The sequence below is a fragment of the Physcomitrium patens genome, chromosome 6 (genome assembly GCF_059467195.1).
Source record: "Physcomitrium patens ecotype Gransden chromosome 6, ASM5946719v1, whole genome shotgun sequence".
In the NCBI taxonomy this organism is placed as follows: domain Eukaryota; kingdom Viridiplantae; phylum Streptophyta; class Bryopsida; order Funariales; family Funariaceae; genus Physcomitrium; species Physcomitrium patens.
Genome location: NC_143415.1, coordinates 2,372,389 through 2,392,672, shown reverse-complemented (window position 1 = coordinate 2,392,672; position 20,284 = coordinate 2,372,389). Strand labels below are relative to the sequence as shown.

At 38.6% G+C, this 20,284-nt stretch overlaps 1 protein-coding gene across 1 annotated transcript; it reads right to left on the bottom strand.

Moving 5' to 3' along the window:
• Positions 1-2,545: 2,545 nt before the first annotated feature.
• LOC112283107 (uncharacterized) lies at positions 2,546-10,178 on the bottom strand. Its single transcript, XM_073534584.2, has 11 exons — positions 9,269-10,178; positions 6,826-8,686; positions 6,228-6,651; positions 5,556-5,974; positions 5,185-5,262; positions 4,863-5,057; positions 4,566-4,645; positions 4,248-4,329; positions 3,770-3,865; positions 3,538-3,634; positions 2,546-3,173 (listed from the first exon to the last, which is right to left on the bottom strand). The coding sequence occupies exons 1-11, from the start codon at positions 9,739-9,741 to the stop codon at positions 2,854-2,856; spliced, it is 4,125 nt and encodes a 1,374-aa protein (XP_073390685.1). The 5' UTR covers positions 9,742-10,178; the 3' UTR covers positions 2,546-2,853.
• Between the last annotated feature and the right edge of the window lie 10,106 nt (positions 10,179-20,284).

The window sequence follows — 20,284 nt, the reverse complement described above, 5'->3', positions numbered from 1 at the left end:
AATGCGCCGCATTTCTATTGCAATTATCATACATTTCGATTTCTATTTCCAATGCATATTTGTCATTCATTTCTCCCCCTTTCCCCCGAGGGATGATTTGCTTCGCTTGCTCGATCATTCGTTCAGACGTTCGTTCAGTCCGCCAGGCTTGCGTCTCCAAACTAAAATTTTCATGGCCACCGACGAGGACGAGTGATACGTGGACGCGCTTTGAGCTTATTCAATACCGTCTTTTATTTGCTTGTGTTTTTATTTTTGTTTGTATTTTATTCTAGACTGAAAGGAAGCTGGTATTCTTAGCTAAGACTCCTTTTTCGTTGGTAATTCCACTTCTTCACATCTTTTACAGTACTCAAGCAGGATGTGATGGCCACAGAGCCAAAAATGCTCATCTTGTATCATGGCATGTTTTTTTCTTTGTTCGTGAATGGATTTTACTCAACTTTAACAAATATATATATATATATATATATATGCATGCCCTTGCCCACTTCCACTCACTTGCAAATTTTAAAACTTAGGATCAATGGAAGCGGAAGTCAATGAAGCCTTAGCAAGAGCTTGGGGAGAGCTAAGGCAAAAGGATTGGGAGAATTGTATACATGTATACATGTATAGAGAGAGAACTATTTTTATTAGTGTAGGAGGTGCTTATGAATCAAAAGGATTTATTTTTTTATTTTTTTATTTTTTTAATCTATCATGCATCTAAAAACTATTTGAAAATATGTGATTTAAACAATTATTAACATCCAACTACACAATCTATTAGTTCTCTTGCTATCTTTCTAATCATTAACACCAATTTAAAAAACTTTGTCTACTCATTGTATAACTACAAATGTTCATTTATTAAAACCAAATTGAATCAATCATTTATGAATTTCATTATTCTACTATTGAATTTAAATATATTTTGTAAAACCTGTCGATTTAACTAAAATTATTAGATGCATGATCAAATTACAAGTTTATGTTTATATATATATTTTGATATTATTTAAATTTAATAAAAATAATATTATTTTTAATTATTTTAATATTTAAAATTTCATTCGTATTTTATTTTTTGTGAAAGAAAAATAAATAAAATCTTTTATTTTTATTATTATTTTATTGTCAACATACTGATACTTCAGTCATATATGGTGTGTTTAAATAACTTACTTTTATTAAAACCAAATATTGAAACATAATAAATGAATACAAAATCTCATGAACACAAAATAAATACAATATACACAATATGAGATGTGTGAAGAAATAATAATAAATAATATATTATTTATTTATTTTTGTTTCATGGGAATAGAGTCCCCACCACCTTCTTCTTCTTCTTCTTCTTCTTCCTACCAGAGGGAAAATTGATGGGGCGGTGACAGGGGAGAAGCTTCGCCAAGGTGTCGGAGAAACGCGGCGACGTTTTGGTGCGCGGGATCCGTCGGCGGAACCTACAACAAGAAGTTGTGTCGGTGGCGTATGCGATGGATGGTACGTGGTGGTGGAATCGGATCCCCATCGAGGAACGTGGTGTGGGGCATCCATCCATCGTTCCCCTTCTTCTTCTTCGCTTCGCTGGGACACAGGAGGAAAATGGGGGATGGATGGCCCACATTCGCTGGTTGCTCCTCCTCCTCCCTCGTCGTCGCCGCCAGCTCTGGCACCGGACGCGTCGATTCATTAATGGTCTCGTCCCATTTTTTCTTCAGTAGCCAGATTGTTGCGCACCCATCACGCGCACCAAAAGAAGATCCTTTTTACGACGATTTCGTCTCCTGCCATGTGCGTGATTGCAAGTCTGTTTTAATTCCCTTCATTTTGCAGCAATTGAGGCAACTCTGTCTGTGGTGGGTTGAGTTGGGGGAGTGGCGGAGTGGCGGTGCTCGTGAACAACCCTGGAATACAGAGCCCCCTCCTGCTCGAGGAGCCAGAACACACTCTAGGTGAGGAGGATAACACCTCATCACTGGGTCGGACACACGTATCAACAGGATCAACTCTGCCCTTTGTCAATCCGGTGACGCGCCTGCTCGTCCACCATATGTTTGTTCGAATAGCTGGTTAAGATATGCCAGTGCTTTCGAGCGGCATGTGTAGTTCTCAAAACTTGTTCTGAGACTCAGAACGGAAGAAGGCGAATCATTATCCCGAAGGGTTCTGTGTGTCAAGTCACCAGCCGAGTTCTTCGGCAATGTAGTTGTCATTGAAGCCTTGATTTGTGAGTCCAATGCATGCACAATCATCTTACGAACTTCGTAAAGCTCTTGGCAGAAGCTTCTGCACTGAACGAAGGCTATTAAGCAGATAGAATTGGCCCTCGAATATCGACTTGTAAATCTAGACCTATTCAATAATGCGCCTCTTACATGACTTCTGCTTTGCGACCTCCGGCAGTAGTGCCTTATGGTTACTGATTGTAGCTCAAAATTACGGTTTCAAAATCAATTCTTCATTCGAACACTTCCACATTTCAGTAGCACCTAACTATGGTTGAGTTTGATCAAAATAGGCCATCGGACAAGATTCATCGGAGTGCAAAATCATGAAGCTCGCCAAGTGTTAACCGTAGATAAGTGAAAGTGAGTTACATGCTACAACTAATCTGATATAGCAAATTGTACAGAATGAGCTCCGGATGGACAGGCTACCCAGTAAGACACAACCGTTTCAACTAACAGTTGAATCCACACCTAGAGAGAGTTTAATAGTTCTAAGATCATAAATGAATAGCACCTCATAAGACTAAGTAATGAGCTAATTCTACACTTCCCGGAATCTCTCTGATGCGTGATTGCACTACATGTGATGTCGAGATTTCAATTAAAAACATACCTATTTCTCCCTGGAGGGTCATCAACGATAGTTAGATTCACCCTTGATCTTCTCGATGAGTGTATTTACACAGGCACAAACGCGTGACAAAAGCTGGTGTCCGGAGACCACAGAAGACACACAGCTCTTGATTTCTACTGCGGATACTTTCTTCCCAAAGAATCGACCTTCAGATTCCATTTCTACATCACAGTCCAGCTTCTGACTCATCTCCACCGCGCGATCCAGTTCATATCTCCTGCTGTACCTCATCTGGACGACTTGCCTGATATTAAGCAACACAACAAAATCGAACAAGAGTTCGCTGTTGGAGAATTTTAGACCGAGCTGAAGGTTCGTATCTGAAAATCACAACAGAAACATTGACTTTAGTAGCCATTTTGTTATATTCTAATTGAATGGCTAGGGTTCAAAGACACTCTCAAGATGCAGGGATGTAAGTGAAGTAAAAGTCATGATGTTCAGAAAAGTACCACGAACAACAAACTCAATAACTTGAGCCATGATGATGGGTGTTAGTGCAATCTCATCCAACAGTTTAAATTTCAGAACTGAAGGGAAATGCAGTTGAATTTCAGGACACGAAATGGTTCCGTGAAAGACGAGTATAAATGCATAGCTTTTTATATGCTAAGAAAGTTTGTGTCGGAACAAATCGCAAAAAGGGATGGCATACATTAGGAGAATTATTGGTGGTAGCTTTACCAGTCTGAAGTCGGAAATAAGGTATCACTAGATATTTTCGACAGCTCTTGACTTCCTCCATAAGATCCAGCAGAATCATCACCTTAGAGTTTATACACTACAAAACAGCATCTCAGTGAGTATATAAAAAATTTAATTCCATATGCTACCGTCTCTAGTTCAGAAGGTGCTTTACAGAATTGAAATGTTAGGACTCCAGATTCTGTTCCATGTTCAACAAAAACTCACGTACCTGAACATGATAAAATAAGCTTTGTGATTGAATTATTTCGTCAAGTCCTGACAGAAACCATCTCCAAGCAAGCGAGGCATTCATGTGACTATATACCTGCAGTCACACCAAACATAGAGTTGGTCATCACCCACTTAGCATACCTGAAATAGCAAAGGGAGACAGTTTGAACAAAGGTGAAGTCACTAAAATGCACTGTAGCAATGCCAGTTGTAATCATCGCAAAGCACTGCGGGTCAGGACTGCAGTACTCATTACAGAAGTGAAGTCGTCAACCACGAGAGCAACGGTTTTGTTTGGGGTCTTAGACCTGAACACTAGTAATGCTCCTTACTCACATAAAATCAAACCATATACTTACTGGGGAAAATCCTATAGCGAAACGTATGAGCATTTCGATTAATCTATGAAGAAAGAGCGCTTTCCGACGAACATGAATACTAAAACTGCCAAATTAGGCGATGAAGACAAACCATACCTGATCAATTTTCTCGTCGTTGAGATCAATCAAGCTCCTAGACACAAAAGACTCGAGATTTATCGCACTCCGCTCGAAGATGCTGGACATGAAGAGAGATACATAAACAGTTCAGATCACAAATATTCGAGCTAAAGTATATCAATGACTCAGGAGAAAAAAGTTCGCCAAAGTGGAGAAAGAATCAATAGACCAACGCACTGGCTTTAAGGGCAATGATCATCACAAGATTATGTTACAGGATCATGCCAACGCCTAAATCCCTTCGCTTAGCATACGTTGAGCGCAAATCAAGAAGAATTAGGGAAGATATGAAACCTATGAGTGAGCAACGACCAGTATTTGAATTCATGAAGAACTTGGCCATCCCCAGTTTTCGCGGACTTGACGTTCCACCACTGCCACAAGGTCGTCCACAAGAGGGTTATTGCTCACTAACAAGTCAGTCTAAGATTACGTCAAGACCTCCATCATCATAAAGATTATGACTCAAAATCCTGCTTCAGAGTTTCTTATGCACAATAGTGTGTCTCTGACTGGGTTGCTTGATCTTACAAGATCTGCACCAATCTGGCCAGAGAATTTGATTAAGAAGTGAAAAACTCGTGGTGGTACCTGAACACAATTTAGAAGTTGGCATCGCTTTTTTAGCTTGCTAACATGTGCCTGGGAACAGAAGGCTGCCAGTTCCTTCATCTCGAAACAAGAATCATCCCTACATTTCTTCGCTATAGCTTGGTGACAATCCTGAGCCCTCATTCGTAGTTCCTCGGACCGTCTCTTCAAGGCACCAAGCTTCTCTTCAGATAACTGGAACACACCAATCAGATGTATGTTTCCAACAATAAGTACCTGACATGATCGAGAATGACAGAGACAACTTCAAACATTCTAAAAGCTTAAGCAGCAGATTTTATATGAAAGAAAGGAATAGCACCTGCAACTCCTGAAGCAAACTTTTCGTTCTGGATTCTTGTCGACTGGAATGAGTTTTTGTTTCAATTGAATCTGTTTCCTGGAATTCTCCATGCAACGATAGCGTAAGAAACAACTGTGCTAAATTTCAAACTTCCTTATTACACACGTAAACCACTCGTGAAGTGCGTGAGGCCTGAAACCTTAAAAAGATAATAATGGTTGAAAGCCCCAAGCAACTTTAAGCGTAATTGGAAAAATTGCGCTTGCGAAAGTTAACAGAACTGTTGAGTAGTGAAATATACTCTCTCCTGGCGAATGTGTAATGGCAAATGTATATATATAACGAGTGTATACAGTTGAACTAAAAAAGCAGTGAATCATATGACGAACCTCATCCATGTCCTTGATGCTCTCCACTTTCATTAGATCGTCAGGATCACCAGCACTCATCTGATGTCCTGTATCCTCCTCTCTCAGGGACTGCGATGGCAATTGACTGTCACTTTCAGGATGAAACTGCAAAGTTCTTCGAAGTATCTGTTGGGACTCCCCATCAGAAGAAGATTCTGCTTCTGCGCGGCCCTTGTCCTGTATGGACATCAGCCTCATTAACATTTTGCTTGCTACACTGTTTCTCACCTCCTTGGAATGAGACACTTGATTTAAAGTCTTCACTGCCTCTTCTGTCATGCATTCAAATTTGTGGTCCCTCTCTTGTAGACCTTTTGGTGTACGAAGTTGGTCAGGCAAGGAGTCCATGGTGTCATCTTCCATCTGAACTGTTCTTGGCTGCCGCAAATCGTCTCGGTCTTCCTGAACCATCGTGTCAATTTCAGGTCAGAGAATGCAGTACCAGTGAAAGAAAATATATGATGTAATAGCGTAGAAACTAGATTGGCAGTTAGATAAGAACAGAACAAGCATACTTGCACACAATTTTCCTCCGTTTGGAATTACAGACCACATCCCAATAAAACGAAGAAAATAAATAAATTTTAAAAATCACAAATTCCGACTCATTCACAATTAACATTAGATAAGTAAAATATGGTAGCGCAAGACTTGCCATAGTTTGACGATTGGATTGCTGGGCACTCCAAACAATTTTTCTGGGATTCCAACCCAACTCTGATTCGGGCGTTCCAGCATCAGCAGCTAGAAGATCCTGGACATTTGGAATGGCAGCTGTAATGCCGTCTACGAATGAGGGAGAATCAGCAAGACCCGTTTCCGAAGCAATTGGTGCTACCTGCGGCTTAGTAATCAGACGTTGAAAATAATCCGGTCTCCTGGGTGACAGAGGAGTGGTACTCATGTCACTTGATACTTCAGCTCTCCAGTTGTGTTGGCCCGTAAAATCCCCAGTTGTGTCTTCGTCTTGAAAGTCTCGTTCCGAACCATTAGGTGCAATTTGGCTCCTCTGATTGGCCTCTATAAGAGCCACTTTTTCTCGGACATTGGAAAACATTGGTTTGGGTATTTCATTCTGCATTTTGAAGTCATTATGAGTTCAAACGCAAGAGAAATTATAACAACAATCGCAATCTCAAAGAGAAGCTCGCATCAATCCAATTTATACATCATAAGCGGACTCCTGAGCTGCCAAACATCCGCTGCTTGTTATGAATAAGGAAGAATAAGATCGAAGTCAGTGACTTACCAGCATCAATGGAGGTGACACTGAAGTTTCTTTTATACTTTTTTGATGCCCCTTGAAGCTGAACGTGTCTTCAGGGTTCTGAAAGATGTTCCTTTTCTTCCCCATGTTCAAGTGGAATTCAACAGTGCTTTCATCCAGATCTCGGCTGAGGACTGTTTCCCTGTCTTCCGTTGCTTTACTTAGACCAGCGTCTCTCTTGGCTGGTAGTGCCTTATCAAAATCCACTCCCGCCTTACGAACACATACAGGAGAATCCTCGGCATTAACGTCATGTTTTTTCTGTAAAATGCGATTCAGGGGCTCGACGCTAGGCCAGTCACAGTTGTAGGCACCCAAAACATCCTTCCACTTGGGTATCGCCTCAGTAATACCCTCGGCATATTTATCCGTAATATCTACGTCAGACATGTCCATGCGTTGGTCTTTATCCAATGAGAAATAAGATTTTGCAGAATCAGACGACCTTGTTGGAACAGAATTGTGCTGAGGCACACGTCCATTCCAAGTTTTAGTGATGTCCATAGACTCTGTATTCTCATCAGGTAGGGATAGCAAGGGTCCTTGTTCGATGCCATGGTTGACAAAACCATCACGAGCTTGTAAGTTCACTGACTTCCCTGATTCCTTGTTCGCTGCTCTATGCGACGAGAATAACTCCTGCCGCTCAAGTGCCTGAGCGTGACGGTCGACTTGCAGTCTTGCCAGACGTTCCTCGGGCATTGATGGAGCATACCCTTGCGATTTCAGCGATTGACTCTGAGAGTCCATTTTAGAGTCGACATGAACTGAAATTTCCTTTTCAGAAGTGGATGCGCTCAATCCTTTGAGCCGTTGCTCATAGTGCTTCAAAAGCACAGAGGAGTCATCACTAGCACCAGAATGTACAGGGGGTTTCAAAGCTATGCGATCGGATTCAAGGGTGATATTGTGTTCTGAAGATTGATGAGCTGATGGATCCAGCGCTGTGTGCTCTGATGCCGTCTTCACAGATCCTTCCAAAGTATCAGATGAGTGCTTACTTGGAATTGAGAACCTCTCATCAGTCCCTGAATCAATCTCCATAGTTACATCATTTTGATCTGCATGAGACTGAGAAGTAGTCTCCATTGAAACGGTATCATCATTGTCGAACCTTGAAGACCTGTTCTGCAAAAGCGTACTTGGCCTTCTCCCATTCAAATCTACTCGCTCCCTCGTCCTGCTTCCCTGCAGGTGTGATCCCTCCGACCCGTCCGAATCCCGCGAACTCCTTGTATCTGGAGCATGTTCTCCTTCGTAAGCCATTACGTGCTCGTCTCTGAGATTCTCACTTCTCTCACGATTTGACTGCGGCGAACTGGTTTCCATTGAGACCACATCGTCCATATCACGCATTAAACCTATCTTTTTCATTTGCATGCTTGACATGCTCCCTCTTGACTGGGCGTCATCCTCAATCCAATTGTTTGCGACATCCGTTGTATTTTCCTCGTAATCGTGGCTGTCCGACTCCTTTGCAGTGGATCTCTTTTTGGACAAAACTCTAAAGATAGAGATTTCGTTTAAAGATCCTTGACTCATGTCACTGTCACCGCTACCTCTATGCCATGTGGGTGGCTCCAAGACTCGTCTTTCTCTATCCAGAGCTTGCCTTTGAGTCAACGCCGTAGTCAACTCCATGTCTGTCAACTGACCAGGAGTGGTCACCTCCACCAGCTTCTCCTCAGAAAGCCGGTTCAATGGTTGTTTAGCAAATACTTGTGACATTCTAGTGTGGAAGGTTTGGCTATCCATGGTCATATTGTCATCCTCCTCCAATGCCACTGTGCTATTTTCGAATGAAATGTGACGAAGGTCGACGGGTCCCGTGTTATCATCACAGCTGCAAATCGTTCAATAAGCTGGAATGAGTTCAGAATTTCAAAATCCAAGGAGCTCAATTATGAACTCATAAAAATAAAGTGCTTGCCATGATATCGACGAAAACGATTGGGTAGGGGACTCGAAGTCAGAAAAACATTTGTAATCTGGTGTGTGGTCAGCAACAAACGATGAACAGCATGATATGTGGAGCAAGAGACCTACTGTGGCCGTAGCATTTCCGTGAAAATAGAAGTATGTCAAGGAGAGAAGACATGTTCAGAGTGGATAGAAACCCTAGACTAATCAAACTTTGAGCCTATCACGGCAGAGCTCAAGTCAGAAGATACGTCTCTGAGCCACTTAATTAACTCTCATGCACCATCCAATATGCGACGCTGGATACCTCGGAATGCCAGCACGGGCAGCAAGCCTTCAGCTGTCCCAGGTATGCACAAAGTGGGGTTCTGGATGTGAAGAAACGAAAGCATGTGCAAAGTTTCCAAAACGAGAACCAAAACTGGAAAGCAGCGTCAGTCACACGTGACGTAAGGCTTAAAGTAGGGAAGACTGAGCACAAGACTTAAATGAATATCACAAGTACCTTCCGAATGCCGAATTTTCGTGATCATCTAGCCAATTACTGGGCTTCAGAAAATCCTCCTCCTTCTCCTTCTGCGTATCCCGTAGAGCAAGAGGACGTCTACCTCGCCTGCCCTGCCGGGCGTTGCTTCCCACACTGATTGGCACATTCTCTTTGTCAATCTCGTTCTCGTTCTGTTCACCTCCCCTTGCAGCAAGTCTTCTGGAGCGTCGCTGAGGACTACGCGAAACGCTCGTGGGTGTGGACTGCGCTGACAGGTGGGAGGTAGTGCCTTCAGGAGGAGTCTCATAATCGTCATCACGTGCAAAGACATGAATAGAAGGCTGTTCTGCAAAGCTCACACGACGCAGGGACGATCTTCGCCTCTTCCTGTTCTGAACCGCGCTGCTCCCATCGTACAGCTCAAATGTTGTCGTCTCGTCCAATTCTCTAAAATCCAATGTCGGGGTAGGGGGAGCTTCCCGAACGTCCATCACGCCACTCTGCCCGAAGTGCACGAAATTGACTACCTCTTCTCTACGCCATTTTCCGAGAAATAAAGAAACCCTCACACCGATACCAACGTATGTCTCCACGACTCTTCTTAATACTCAATCTCACAAGACGCCTCTACCAAACCCCAAAAACACTTTCTCAACTGACTCACAAACATCCATACTGCAAGAGACACACTCGATTCAGCAAAGCAAACAGAACAAGACAAATAACTTAGACACGCTCTCCGTATTTCTCCCAGTGAAAGCGCCGGCAATCCACCACCAAACACAGCAAAACGGACTGACAGACACGCCTGCAGGACGGGAAGCAGTACTCAACAAATACGAGCGTAACCAAACGCAGCGCGAGTGATTGTCTGGGTCGAGGGCACTGAAGCTCCTACGCGCCTCACTCTCTCTCGCTCTCTCTGCAACGAACCAAACAGTTGAAAACACAACAGTCGTACGAAATAGAGGGAAATTTCAAATTTCATGGGAACGCTCTCCATGCTATTAATACCATTGGCGAACCTGATGAGAGCGAGCGAGCGAGCGAGCCCGTGGCCTTGAGAAATTCCTTCGCCTTTTACGGTTCCAGAGCATCTTCCCCGTCGGGAACGACGCTGTTCGTTGCTTATATACATAGCCAGCCCTGTCCTCCTCCCTCGTTTTCAATATCGTATTCAACACTGCAGTCGTATATACGGTTCAACTACGTTATATGTGGTACACCTTTAGACAGACTATACTGTATGTGTGTGTGAGTGCGTATGTATTTAGTGTACCGTATGTATTTGGTATTTTGGAGCAAACAAAACAGCACTTAGAAATATAAAAACATATTTTTGTTCAAATTTGTATTTTATTCATGATGGAAATTCAATCAATTTTAATATTTTAGTTGATTGACTACCTCTGATAGTATCACCATTCCATAATTTTAAAAATAAAATCTAAATCGTCAAAATCATAGAAATCTTTATGTAAAAAATATCTTTAACTGTAAATAATCTATTGCCCAAACAAAAGCTATTTGAGTATATATGTATGTATATATGTATATGGTCACAACCACCCAATTGTTTCACAACTACTGAAGTAGCATACACATGATTACAAATGGATAATTGTGACAATGGTTTAGGCAGCTAATACACAATTTGAAAGTACTCACACATGTACAAAATTTGCGACCGTTTATGTGTGTCTTTATTCATCAAAAGTAAAAAAATGATGATTTTATGTGTACAAATGCTATCAGAAGTTTGCAGAGGTATTAGAGTAAACTAACTATGACTAGGTTTACTGTCTACATTGTGCATGATAACAAGGGAATGTTTTGTTACAAAATTTTAACTCTGATGTCCAGAATGGCCAGGTCATGAGAGGTAGTCGTCATTTCCCAAAGGGGTTTAAGCGCGGGCCTCCGAGGTTTCGACCGACTCGTCTTCAAGATTGTCAGGCTTTCAGATTTCCAACCATTTTGGGAGGTTGTGTAGACCCCGACAAAGCAGCCGATACCGACACAGCGCCTTCGTCAAAGTGCCTTCGATACCGATACCTGAGACCTCCTTGCAATACAAAGTGGCTTCGACAAACTCAAAAAGGCTGCTTGAAAAAAAGTCAGCCACTGTAATAATGCAATGCCACTCTTTTTGGATACTCATTCTACAATCATCTGAGATAAAGTTGTTTATCGGTTCTTATTTTCCTAAAAAAGAAGATCCTGAATATGATATAATTTTAATGTCATTTTGATATGAAGGCACCACATGTCCGAATTCTCAGGCAGAGTTGTTTCAAGCAAGTATGTATTCAGTATGAGCATGATGTTGTAAACAGCTCATGCTTATACTGATAATTGAGCCTTGCAGCTAATTAGAGATACTTTCCAGAGTCAGATGACAGGCTTGAACAATCATCGTGTTGTAGATTGTCCAACATTTCATGGAGCAAATCCTTCTTCATTAAAATGACTCAACAAACAATAGCAATTGTAAACAGAAATAAACATACCAATAGCAAAAGAAAACCATTGGAGGTGTGGAGTTAGCAAATCCATGATTCAATTGCATCGTAGTCAGGTAGATAGACAAAGCAAAATGGGTGTCTGCCATGGCAGCTCGATGATTCAGAGCTGCTCAACGTCATGAATCTCGCACTGCCGAAGGCTCACAATACCGACAAATGCTGGGACGGTTTTATAACAAAGGTTGAATGGAATACAAACAAATTGTATATCAGTTTGCACAGTAGTAGCATCTGAATTCTGATCGCTCGAGTCAATATGCACAAATCGTTAACAATGAATGGAGACACTAAAACTCGTTGGAATTCCACAGACAAAGCTCCAGGAACCTCCTGAACTCGACTTAGGATCAAACAAAAAAAAGAAAGAAAAGAGAGATTTTTTTTTGTGAAAAGTACTGTAGCTGCATCGCTTCGGCTAGAAATCTTACTTACAAGGTAATTCAACCAAGAGCTGAAGGAATGCGCAGTAGCCAAACCAGTTTCCATTTCCGTATTGTAAATCGAAGGTTTAACACAAGCCAAGAGCCCGACGCTTCCAGGTGCGGCACAGAATGGACAAAATCCTTCCCGACAGATCAGACCCTACTGGCACATCAAACCCCAACGAAAGAGCCCCAGTTTCTTCGGCGGCTGTGCTCTCCCGGAAGGTACTCTGCTGGGGAGTCGACTGGGTGCCATTCGGCCGCTAGGGAGTCTGCTCAGCTTCAATTTCTTCGCCGGTCTGACGACAATTTGTTGCGCTGGGGCGGGTTTCAATTGCCGGCGGGGGGTGTGCTGCGCGCGAATGCAGCCGTCCACTTCCGTGATGGTGATGCGCTTGTTATCGCAGCAGTCGTCGGAGGTGACGATGAGCGGCTGCCCCTGATTGTCCGCCTTGATCAAATACTCGTGGTAAGTGTCACTGTAATCGATACGCATGATGTGCTCTTTGCCGCTGGGCAAGCTGGTGAAATCAAGGAAGTGGCTTTGATTGCCCACTCTCATGTTCAGCGTCTTGTTCGTGTTGTTCGTGATCACGGTCATGCCTTGCCTCGCCATCGGGATTCCGCCCTGGTCCGCACAGGAATCTATCGCCAACCTCTCCGCGAACCAAGACCACCCGGAACCCCACAGCTCCTGCTACCCAGGTAGTAGTGGTGCAATGCAATCGCTGCAATTCGACGCAACTGCTCTCTGCACAGAGATCAAACACGCAACAACTGAAGGATTGACAACTCTCGACGAGACGTAGAATTTCTATTTGTTGCCAACGTATACGACAAATGAAACCGCGCTCTCGACTACCGATAAAAGAGCAAATCCCGAATAGGGAGGACCCAACAGATCGAGGCGGTGTGTTGACTGAATGTGAGGGAACTGGATAGCAGCATGTGCCATGGCTGCCTGCCTCTTAACTGAGCATCCCTCTTTCGGTTAGCCGACGCTGACGCTCCAAGAGCGCAAAATTGACGGAGGGGAGAGCTCATCATTGTGGCGCGTGACAGACCGGATCCAGTCAGTAAGAAAGTCGGCACCCGCCTACGGGGACCCGATCGTGCCGGAGCTGCAGTACACACACACACAGTCATCGATGTGGCCCTTCTCTCTCTCGCCGAGAAGTTACCAATTTCGGCGCCGCACTGCATTAGGGTTCTATTAGACCCACCACCTATGAGCATTCATTTACTTGTTTGACACAAAATGAGGTTTATTCTATGCTTTGGGTTTACTAAGAAAACAAGAACCATGCTTTTTATTCATGTTTGCATGAATGAATAATAACAAGGGTGGAACTATGCACACACAATCTATCTTTACAATGGGTTCGTATAATAATTGTTCTATTTGTTGTTGGTTTGAAGTTGCATGTTCTATGAATCAACTTTGTGGTATTTCAAAGTTATGTAATTTTGATATTTGTGCTTAAGCCTACTATGCACTTGGCTATTTAAGATTTGTTGTATCTTTGTTGAAAAATTGTGTAACTAATTGGTTGTTTTTTGTTTTTTGTTTTTTTGTTTTTTAATATTATTATAAGTGACTCTCTAAAAGAATATTGTCCTATCTAATTAGATTTTTCCAAACCAATTCTCTCATGTAAATATTATTCTAATCTTCTCTTTCAAATATGTAGTTGTTTTATTCAATTTAATAGTCTATAATCAATGCCTCTGAAAGTAAAATCAAATTGAGTAATATTAATTAAAATAAGAAAAGTTTTACATACAAAGAAATATTGTTTATATAAGAACATCTTTTATAATTCTTCAATTTATTAGATCAGAATTAAGTTTGTAGAATAGAAATATTACTTATTGTTAAATGCAATGTGTTTGAATACATACTCAAAATTTGTGTATAATTGTATTAAATGTGTGGGCTATGTACAGAAAACATTAATCTAAAATGTTAGAATTAGCTTGTATTTTCAATCTAATAACAACCACCCATCTATACTAAATTAATCATATAAACATGTTCTCTTTTTGAAGCCCACAACTTAAATACAAAATCTTTCTAATTGAAAAAAAGTTTCAAACATAAAAGAAGAATAAATTTTCATATAAAATTTATTTAATTTAATAGTATAACCTTAAACTATTTTTTAAAGAAAATTATGATTTAAGTCTCATAAAGTTGAGGTCAATTTTATTGTAATAAAAATATTTTTTACATAGATAAATTTCAAAAAATAATATGGTTGATTAGATACAAATAAATTTCTATTATTTCTAAATAGTTGAATGCCACAAAATATATAAGATCCTAATGCATCATCATCAAAATTCCAAAGATTTTTGAATTAGAATATTGTTTGAATCTACAAGATTACCACAAGATATAAGCAAGCCAAAAACATTGATATATATATATATATATATATATAGGGGAATGTTAAATCAACCCCAACTTTTATTAAATCAAATTACCTATCAATACCATCATCACACCTCTTTCATCTTCTATTCCCATACTTTTGTTCTCTTTGTTTCTAACACTCGTCCCCTATGTCAATCTTCTCCTCTATATTCCTAGCAATCGTCTACTATCTCCATTCCTTCTATTCCCACCTAATGTCTCAACCTCCTCTTCTATGTTAATAGTCTCTCTCTCTTTCTTCTCTCAATCTCTATTCTCAGTGTCCCTCTTGATTTCCAATCCTCGCTCTTTATCTCAAGTAATCATTATTATTATTGTTTCATTCAATCTCAAATCTGAATCTTCAAAAATTCTACTCCACTCATTTTTATCACAATCATAACTTTGAACCAAATTTCAAAGCTTAGTTATAAATCAATTCACCACATGTAGCATAATTTGCAATATAATAATAAGTTTTATTGTAACCTTTGGTATTGCAATTGAGATGGTTTAAACCTATAGAACATGAATTGATCACATGCATTTGAGGTTTTTAATGTGAGTTGCTAAGAAGGTTTAGTCCATTTATTAGAAAATCAAGAAAATTCAATTTATATTGATTTGTTGTTATAAGGCACTAAGAGAGAGAGAAAAAAAAAGAAGAAAAAAAAAAAAAAAAAAAATGTATACATTTTTTATGCTCTATTGTAAGGTTGTAGCACTATGTGTCATTGTTCGGTAGCTATTGGTAAATAGGATACAATTGGGTGCAAGAATTGAGCTATGACTATACTTAGTTCAAACCCTAGTAAAGTCTAGGATTGATTTAGTTGCTTCATAAGAAGAGATGTTATCAAATCCATTTGAACTTCCTATCAAGTCTTCTCCAATAGTAGTTGCTATATATTCTACACTCTCATTATAGGCCCTTACCTCCTCCACTACAAGATCGTCAAATGTTTCTTCATTTTTGGTCTCTCTTCTTCATATTTAATCTCTTCAAGTGACTTCTTCTCTTTATTTTCAATTTCTTTAAATGTCTTTTCTACTTTGTTTTCATTCTCTTTGAGCAACATTTCTCCTCCATTTTTGATCTCTTCAAGTGACTTCACTTCCTTCCTATCAATTTCCTTGGGCAACTTCATTTCTTCAATTTTAATTTCTTTGGATGATTTTGCTTCTTCTACTCGTGCTCTCTTATTTGAGCTATTCCACAAACTTGATGGATAAGTATTTCATTATTACTATTGCTACCACCATTTATCCTCAATGGCTCTACATACATCGTTTTTGGAACAGTCATATCTTCAATGAACTTCTCCATCTTAATATCATTGTGAAATACACTTCTATACTTTGAAACAATTTCTTCTTCTTTCTTATGAGATTAAATCACTTCACAATCGAAAACAAGAAAGAAGACAAAAGACAAGAGGAAAATTAGGATAGGAGGTTGGAATGGGAGGCAAGGGGACCCAAGATGGGGACGTATAATGGCGGTTTTGATAGGTGGGTCTATTTAGTAAAAGTCATGATTGATTTAATAAAATTCAAGGTCAATTTAATATTCCTTTATCTATCAATCTAAATATTTTTGTTTTTCTTTATATTGAAAATGTTGATATTACTTTTAGTGTATGATTTCTTGAAATTCTTTTACTTTAAAGTAAGTAGGTATGGTGGGCGTTTTCCAAGAATTTTATTTACTTATTTTCTAAAGATTTGTTTTTAAAATCTTATATAATATTTATTTAGGTATAGTACACATTAATAAACATACATATTTTTACCAAAAAAAATTATGGAATACATTATAAGAATTATGTAAAAGCTTAATTAATATAAAAATCTAAAATAATAATATGAGCATTCTATAAAGAAGTATTGAAGATTTGCAATATAAAGAAAAACAATATAAAGAAAAAAAAAATAACAAAAAATGTAAAAAAGATCAAAATAAAAAATGTAAAAAAGATCAAGATAACATCTTAGCTTTCTTTTCACCTTTGAGTAATTCTTGAAGAAAAATAAAAAGAATATATGTGTATATATGTGCATGTAATGGTTGGTAATTTTAAATACTTTTCTGCCGGTCTTGTTTCTATTAAGATAGTAAATAGAAAAAACATTTGATTGTATAATATCTTACAAAGCTAATTAGTATACTGGTTGCAAGAAAATAAATATTTCTCTAACTTTGAATTAAAGATTTTCTTTACTAAGCACATTAACTAATATCTTGTACGGATCTTAAGTATTTTTTACATAAAATTTCATGGTTTCTTGTAGCTAAAAAAATTATTTAACAAAGTCTATGTACAATTTACTGAGATGAATCTAAATTTATCTTCTAAGTTTTGATTTATTGATTTTTTAAATAATTAATTAAATATATAAAAATTTGAATACAAACGCGTTTTTGAAAATGATTCATCCTGAGATTCAAAATCTTGGAAATATTAGGGAAAAAATAAAATAAAAGTAGATCATGCACAAAAAAATTATACGATTATTCTCTGAGACTTTAGAAAGGTTTTTATTTTTAATTTTTTTTAATGTTTTATTATTGACTAAGAATGTTTTAAATTATTTATTTAAAGATGAAAAGTCTCATGTTGAAGAACAGACAAACTTATCTATGATACAAAAAAAAAAAAAAAAAAAAAAAAAAGATATCAGAATTTAAGAAATTTGAACACAAAGTATATATTGCATGGATCGTTGTTGTGCCCATATGTCAAAATTGTACTTTTAATAATAGAAAATTACTTTAAACTATATATACAAATGCATTTATTGATCTTTCATATTTTTCAACTGATAGTTTTAACTTAATTTATTTTGTCAAAATTGGTGGAACAAATTATAGAATATCATACATTTTATTGAATAATATTTTCTATACCGTTGTGTAACGTAATATAAAATAATGGTGGTCAGAACGAAGGGTTTCTTCTCATTGAATTCATGTGGTGTAAACGGTAAAAGGAATTTTATCTGAAGATTGTGAATGTATGTCTATTCTATGCAGGAATATGAATAACTTTCAAAGTGATTATCAGAGAACAATTATTTTATTTCTCAGAGTAACGGGGAAGGCATCAATACAACTCAATGAAATCTCAGTATAGACAACAAGTTTACTGCTCATAATCAAATCCCCATAGTCTTAATTACTATGAAACTACAATGACTAACCATGACACCATGCATTCGCATCAGCACTGTATGTTTTCTACAATTCCAACAAGAAACTGCAGAAAAGGGGTGTGAGTTGTTGAACTGCAGAATCAAAGAGAAGTGGACGTGGACACGAAAAGAATGCATTAGTGTCCATCTATAAGTGACTGAATTAATTAGTGCAGAAAAAGCTTCGAAGGTTACATGAGACAAGACCGAGGATTATGAGCGAGAAGTGTGAATTGACACACACTGGGTGAAGTAGAATATATATATATATATATATATATATATTACCGTTCAGTTGCCGACTGCTTGTCACCAAAGGGGATTTAATATCGAGATTTTCCTGGAATGGCGGATTCTTCGCTGATGTTGAAATCTGTCATGCTAAGGTAGTGGCAGACAAATGATAGTGGTGGAAAGACTCCTATCCATGGTTGAATGTGTGCTGTGGGTTCAAGTGGTTCAATCGGTAGCGTCTGCAGGCAGCTCTCCTACTGAAGGACGCCACGACGTCGACGAAAAGTACGAAGTTCTGAACAGGACGATCATGGGAGCGCTCACACACTTCTGTTGTGTGTGTGTTTCTATGCTTGTTTGTGGAGAAGAGGTCTTTTTATCTTTTTGTCAATTTTCCAATTGTTAGTCGGTTCCCGACTGAGTTCATCGCGTGCAATAAATATAAATATAAACATATGTAATCATATATATATATATATATATATATAGTCGCTTGATGAAGCTTGAGTTGCAGATCCCTGATTTGAGACCTAGAATATCGAATTTGAGGAGGTTTCTTCAGCACCAATAGCGAGAACCCGGTTTTTACACCCTCTGCTTTCACCATGTCTACGACCCTGATCATCAACAAGACCAAGGACGTGCTGAAGCTGAGGAGCCACAACTCTGACACTGAGATAGCCACAATCCAGAGGGATGGTCATTATAGCATGCTAGTGAACGCCAATGAGACATACTGCGAGTTTGTGTTGCAGGGAAGTCATGGGGGATCCGGAACCGAGCAGCTCATCGTCACTTCAGACGAGTTGTGTGACAACGAGCGCATCACCATCAACGAGAGTACTTACGGGAAGCTTTGTCTGCACCAAGTGGAGAGGGGGAGCCTGGATAATCCGGAGCGAGGACCACCTGCTCGTGCAGTTCAACCTACCTCATGGTTCGCCTGGATTAAGCGGCCGTGGGTGATGCTCCGACGATAGAAAAACTTTAGTCCCATCGTACATCTGCTGTGTGATGGGACTAAACAAAATGTGTGGTGTCGAAGGACCTGCGATGCTGAGCATGGGATTTGTGACTACCAGATACACGCTTCATTTACAATGGTTCTCCCATGCAAATCAGTAATGGAGCTTCATGTTGAAAGGTACAGTTGTATAGCTAATTACTATCTAAGCTGAAACATTCAGTGGTGGCTTTGTCTCGTTTGTTTCGTCTTCAGCATTTGAACTTGTCCCCTCTGGAGCGTTGTCCACATGAGGACCTTTTGTTTCTGAAATAAATAAATAAATAAATAAATAAATATATAAATATATATACACAACAACTCAACCTGGTTTCTAGTGAGTTTCGAATGCACACACATCGTAAAGTACAAAGCATTGACTTGTACATTTAGCACGACTGAAATATTCCTTTACTGATATGATTGCGGATAATGAGCTAGCACCAAAGGTTGCTCCTTTTGGACGGAGGTGGAGACAAAGGTGTTGATTTGAACATCTAGTTGTTTATGCTATTAGTATTTATTTATTTATTTATTTATTTATTTTAACATTGTAAAATATCTGAAAAAAAATCACTTGATTGTCAATTGTTAGGATCAATACTTTTAATAATTTTTCAAAAAAAAATTTATACCTTTTTGATATATTTTTTTTTCTGAAATATATTTGGATATATATATATATATATATATATATTACAAAACAAATACATTCATTTATGTTGCAAACAAAAATGCACCAAAAAAAATGAAAAAGTGGCACTTTATGGAATTTTTGTTATATGTTGGACAAGTCCTAGCTTATAGTACAAACCATATTATACTATACAACACTCTTCTTTTAGAATTAGTTCTCGATTCAAACAAGATTTAGCATATCTTTTTAAATTAGAAACTTATTCTTAAGAAGAGGTTTTATGAAGATATCTACCACCATCTATTTTTTGGAACAATATTCCAATCTAATCTATCATTTTTTTATACATTATTTAATAAAATTATGTTTTGTATTTAAATGCATTGTATAACTACAGTATATTGGATTCTTAGCAATAGAAATGGCATTCTTGATATGATCAAAATAAAGATCTCTTTTGGCTTGAAAATTTTGTAATTTCTAATTACTTTTTGAAGCTACAAAGTCTCTTTTGTGGTTGTGGCCAAAGTTGCATACTTTGTCTTTCTTTATAAAATCAAAACTAATAATTTATTTCTTGCTTGACTAAAAGATAATTACACCGT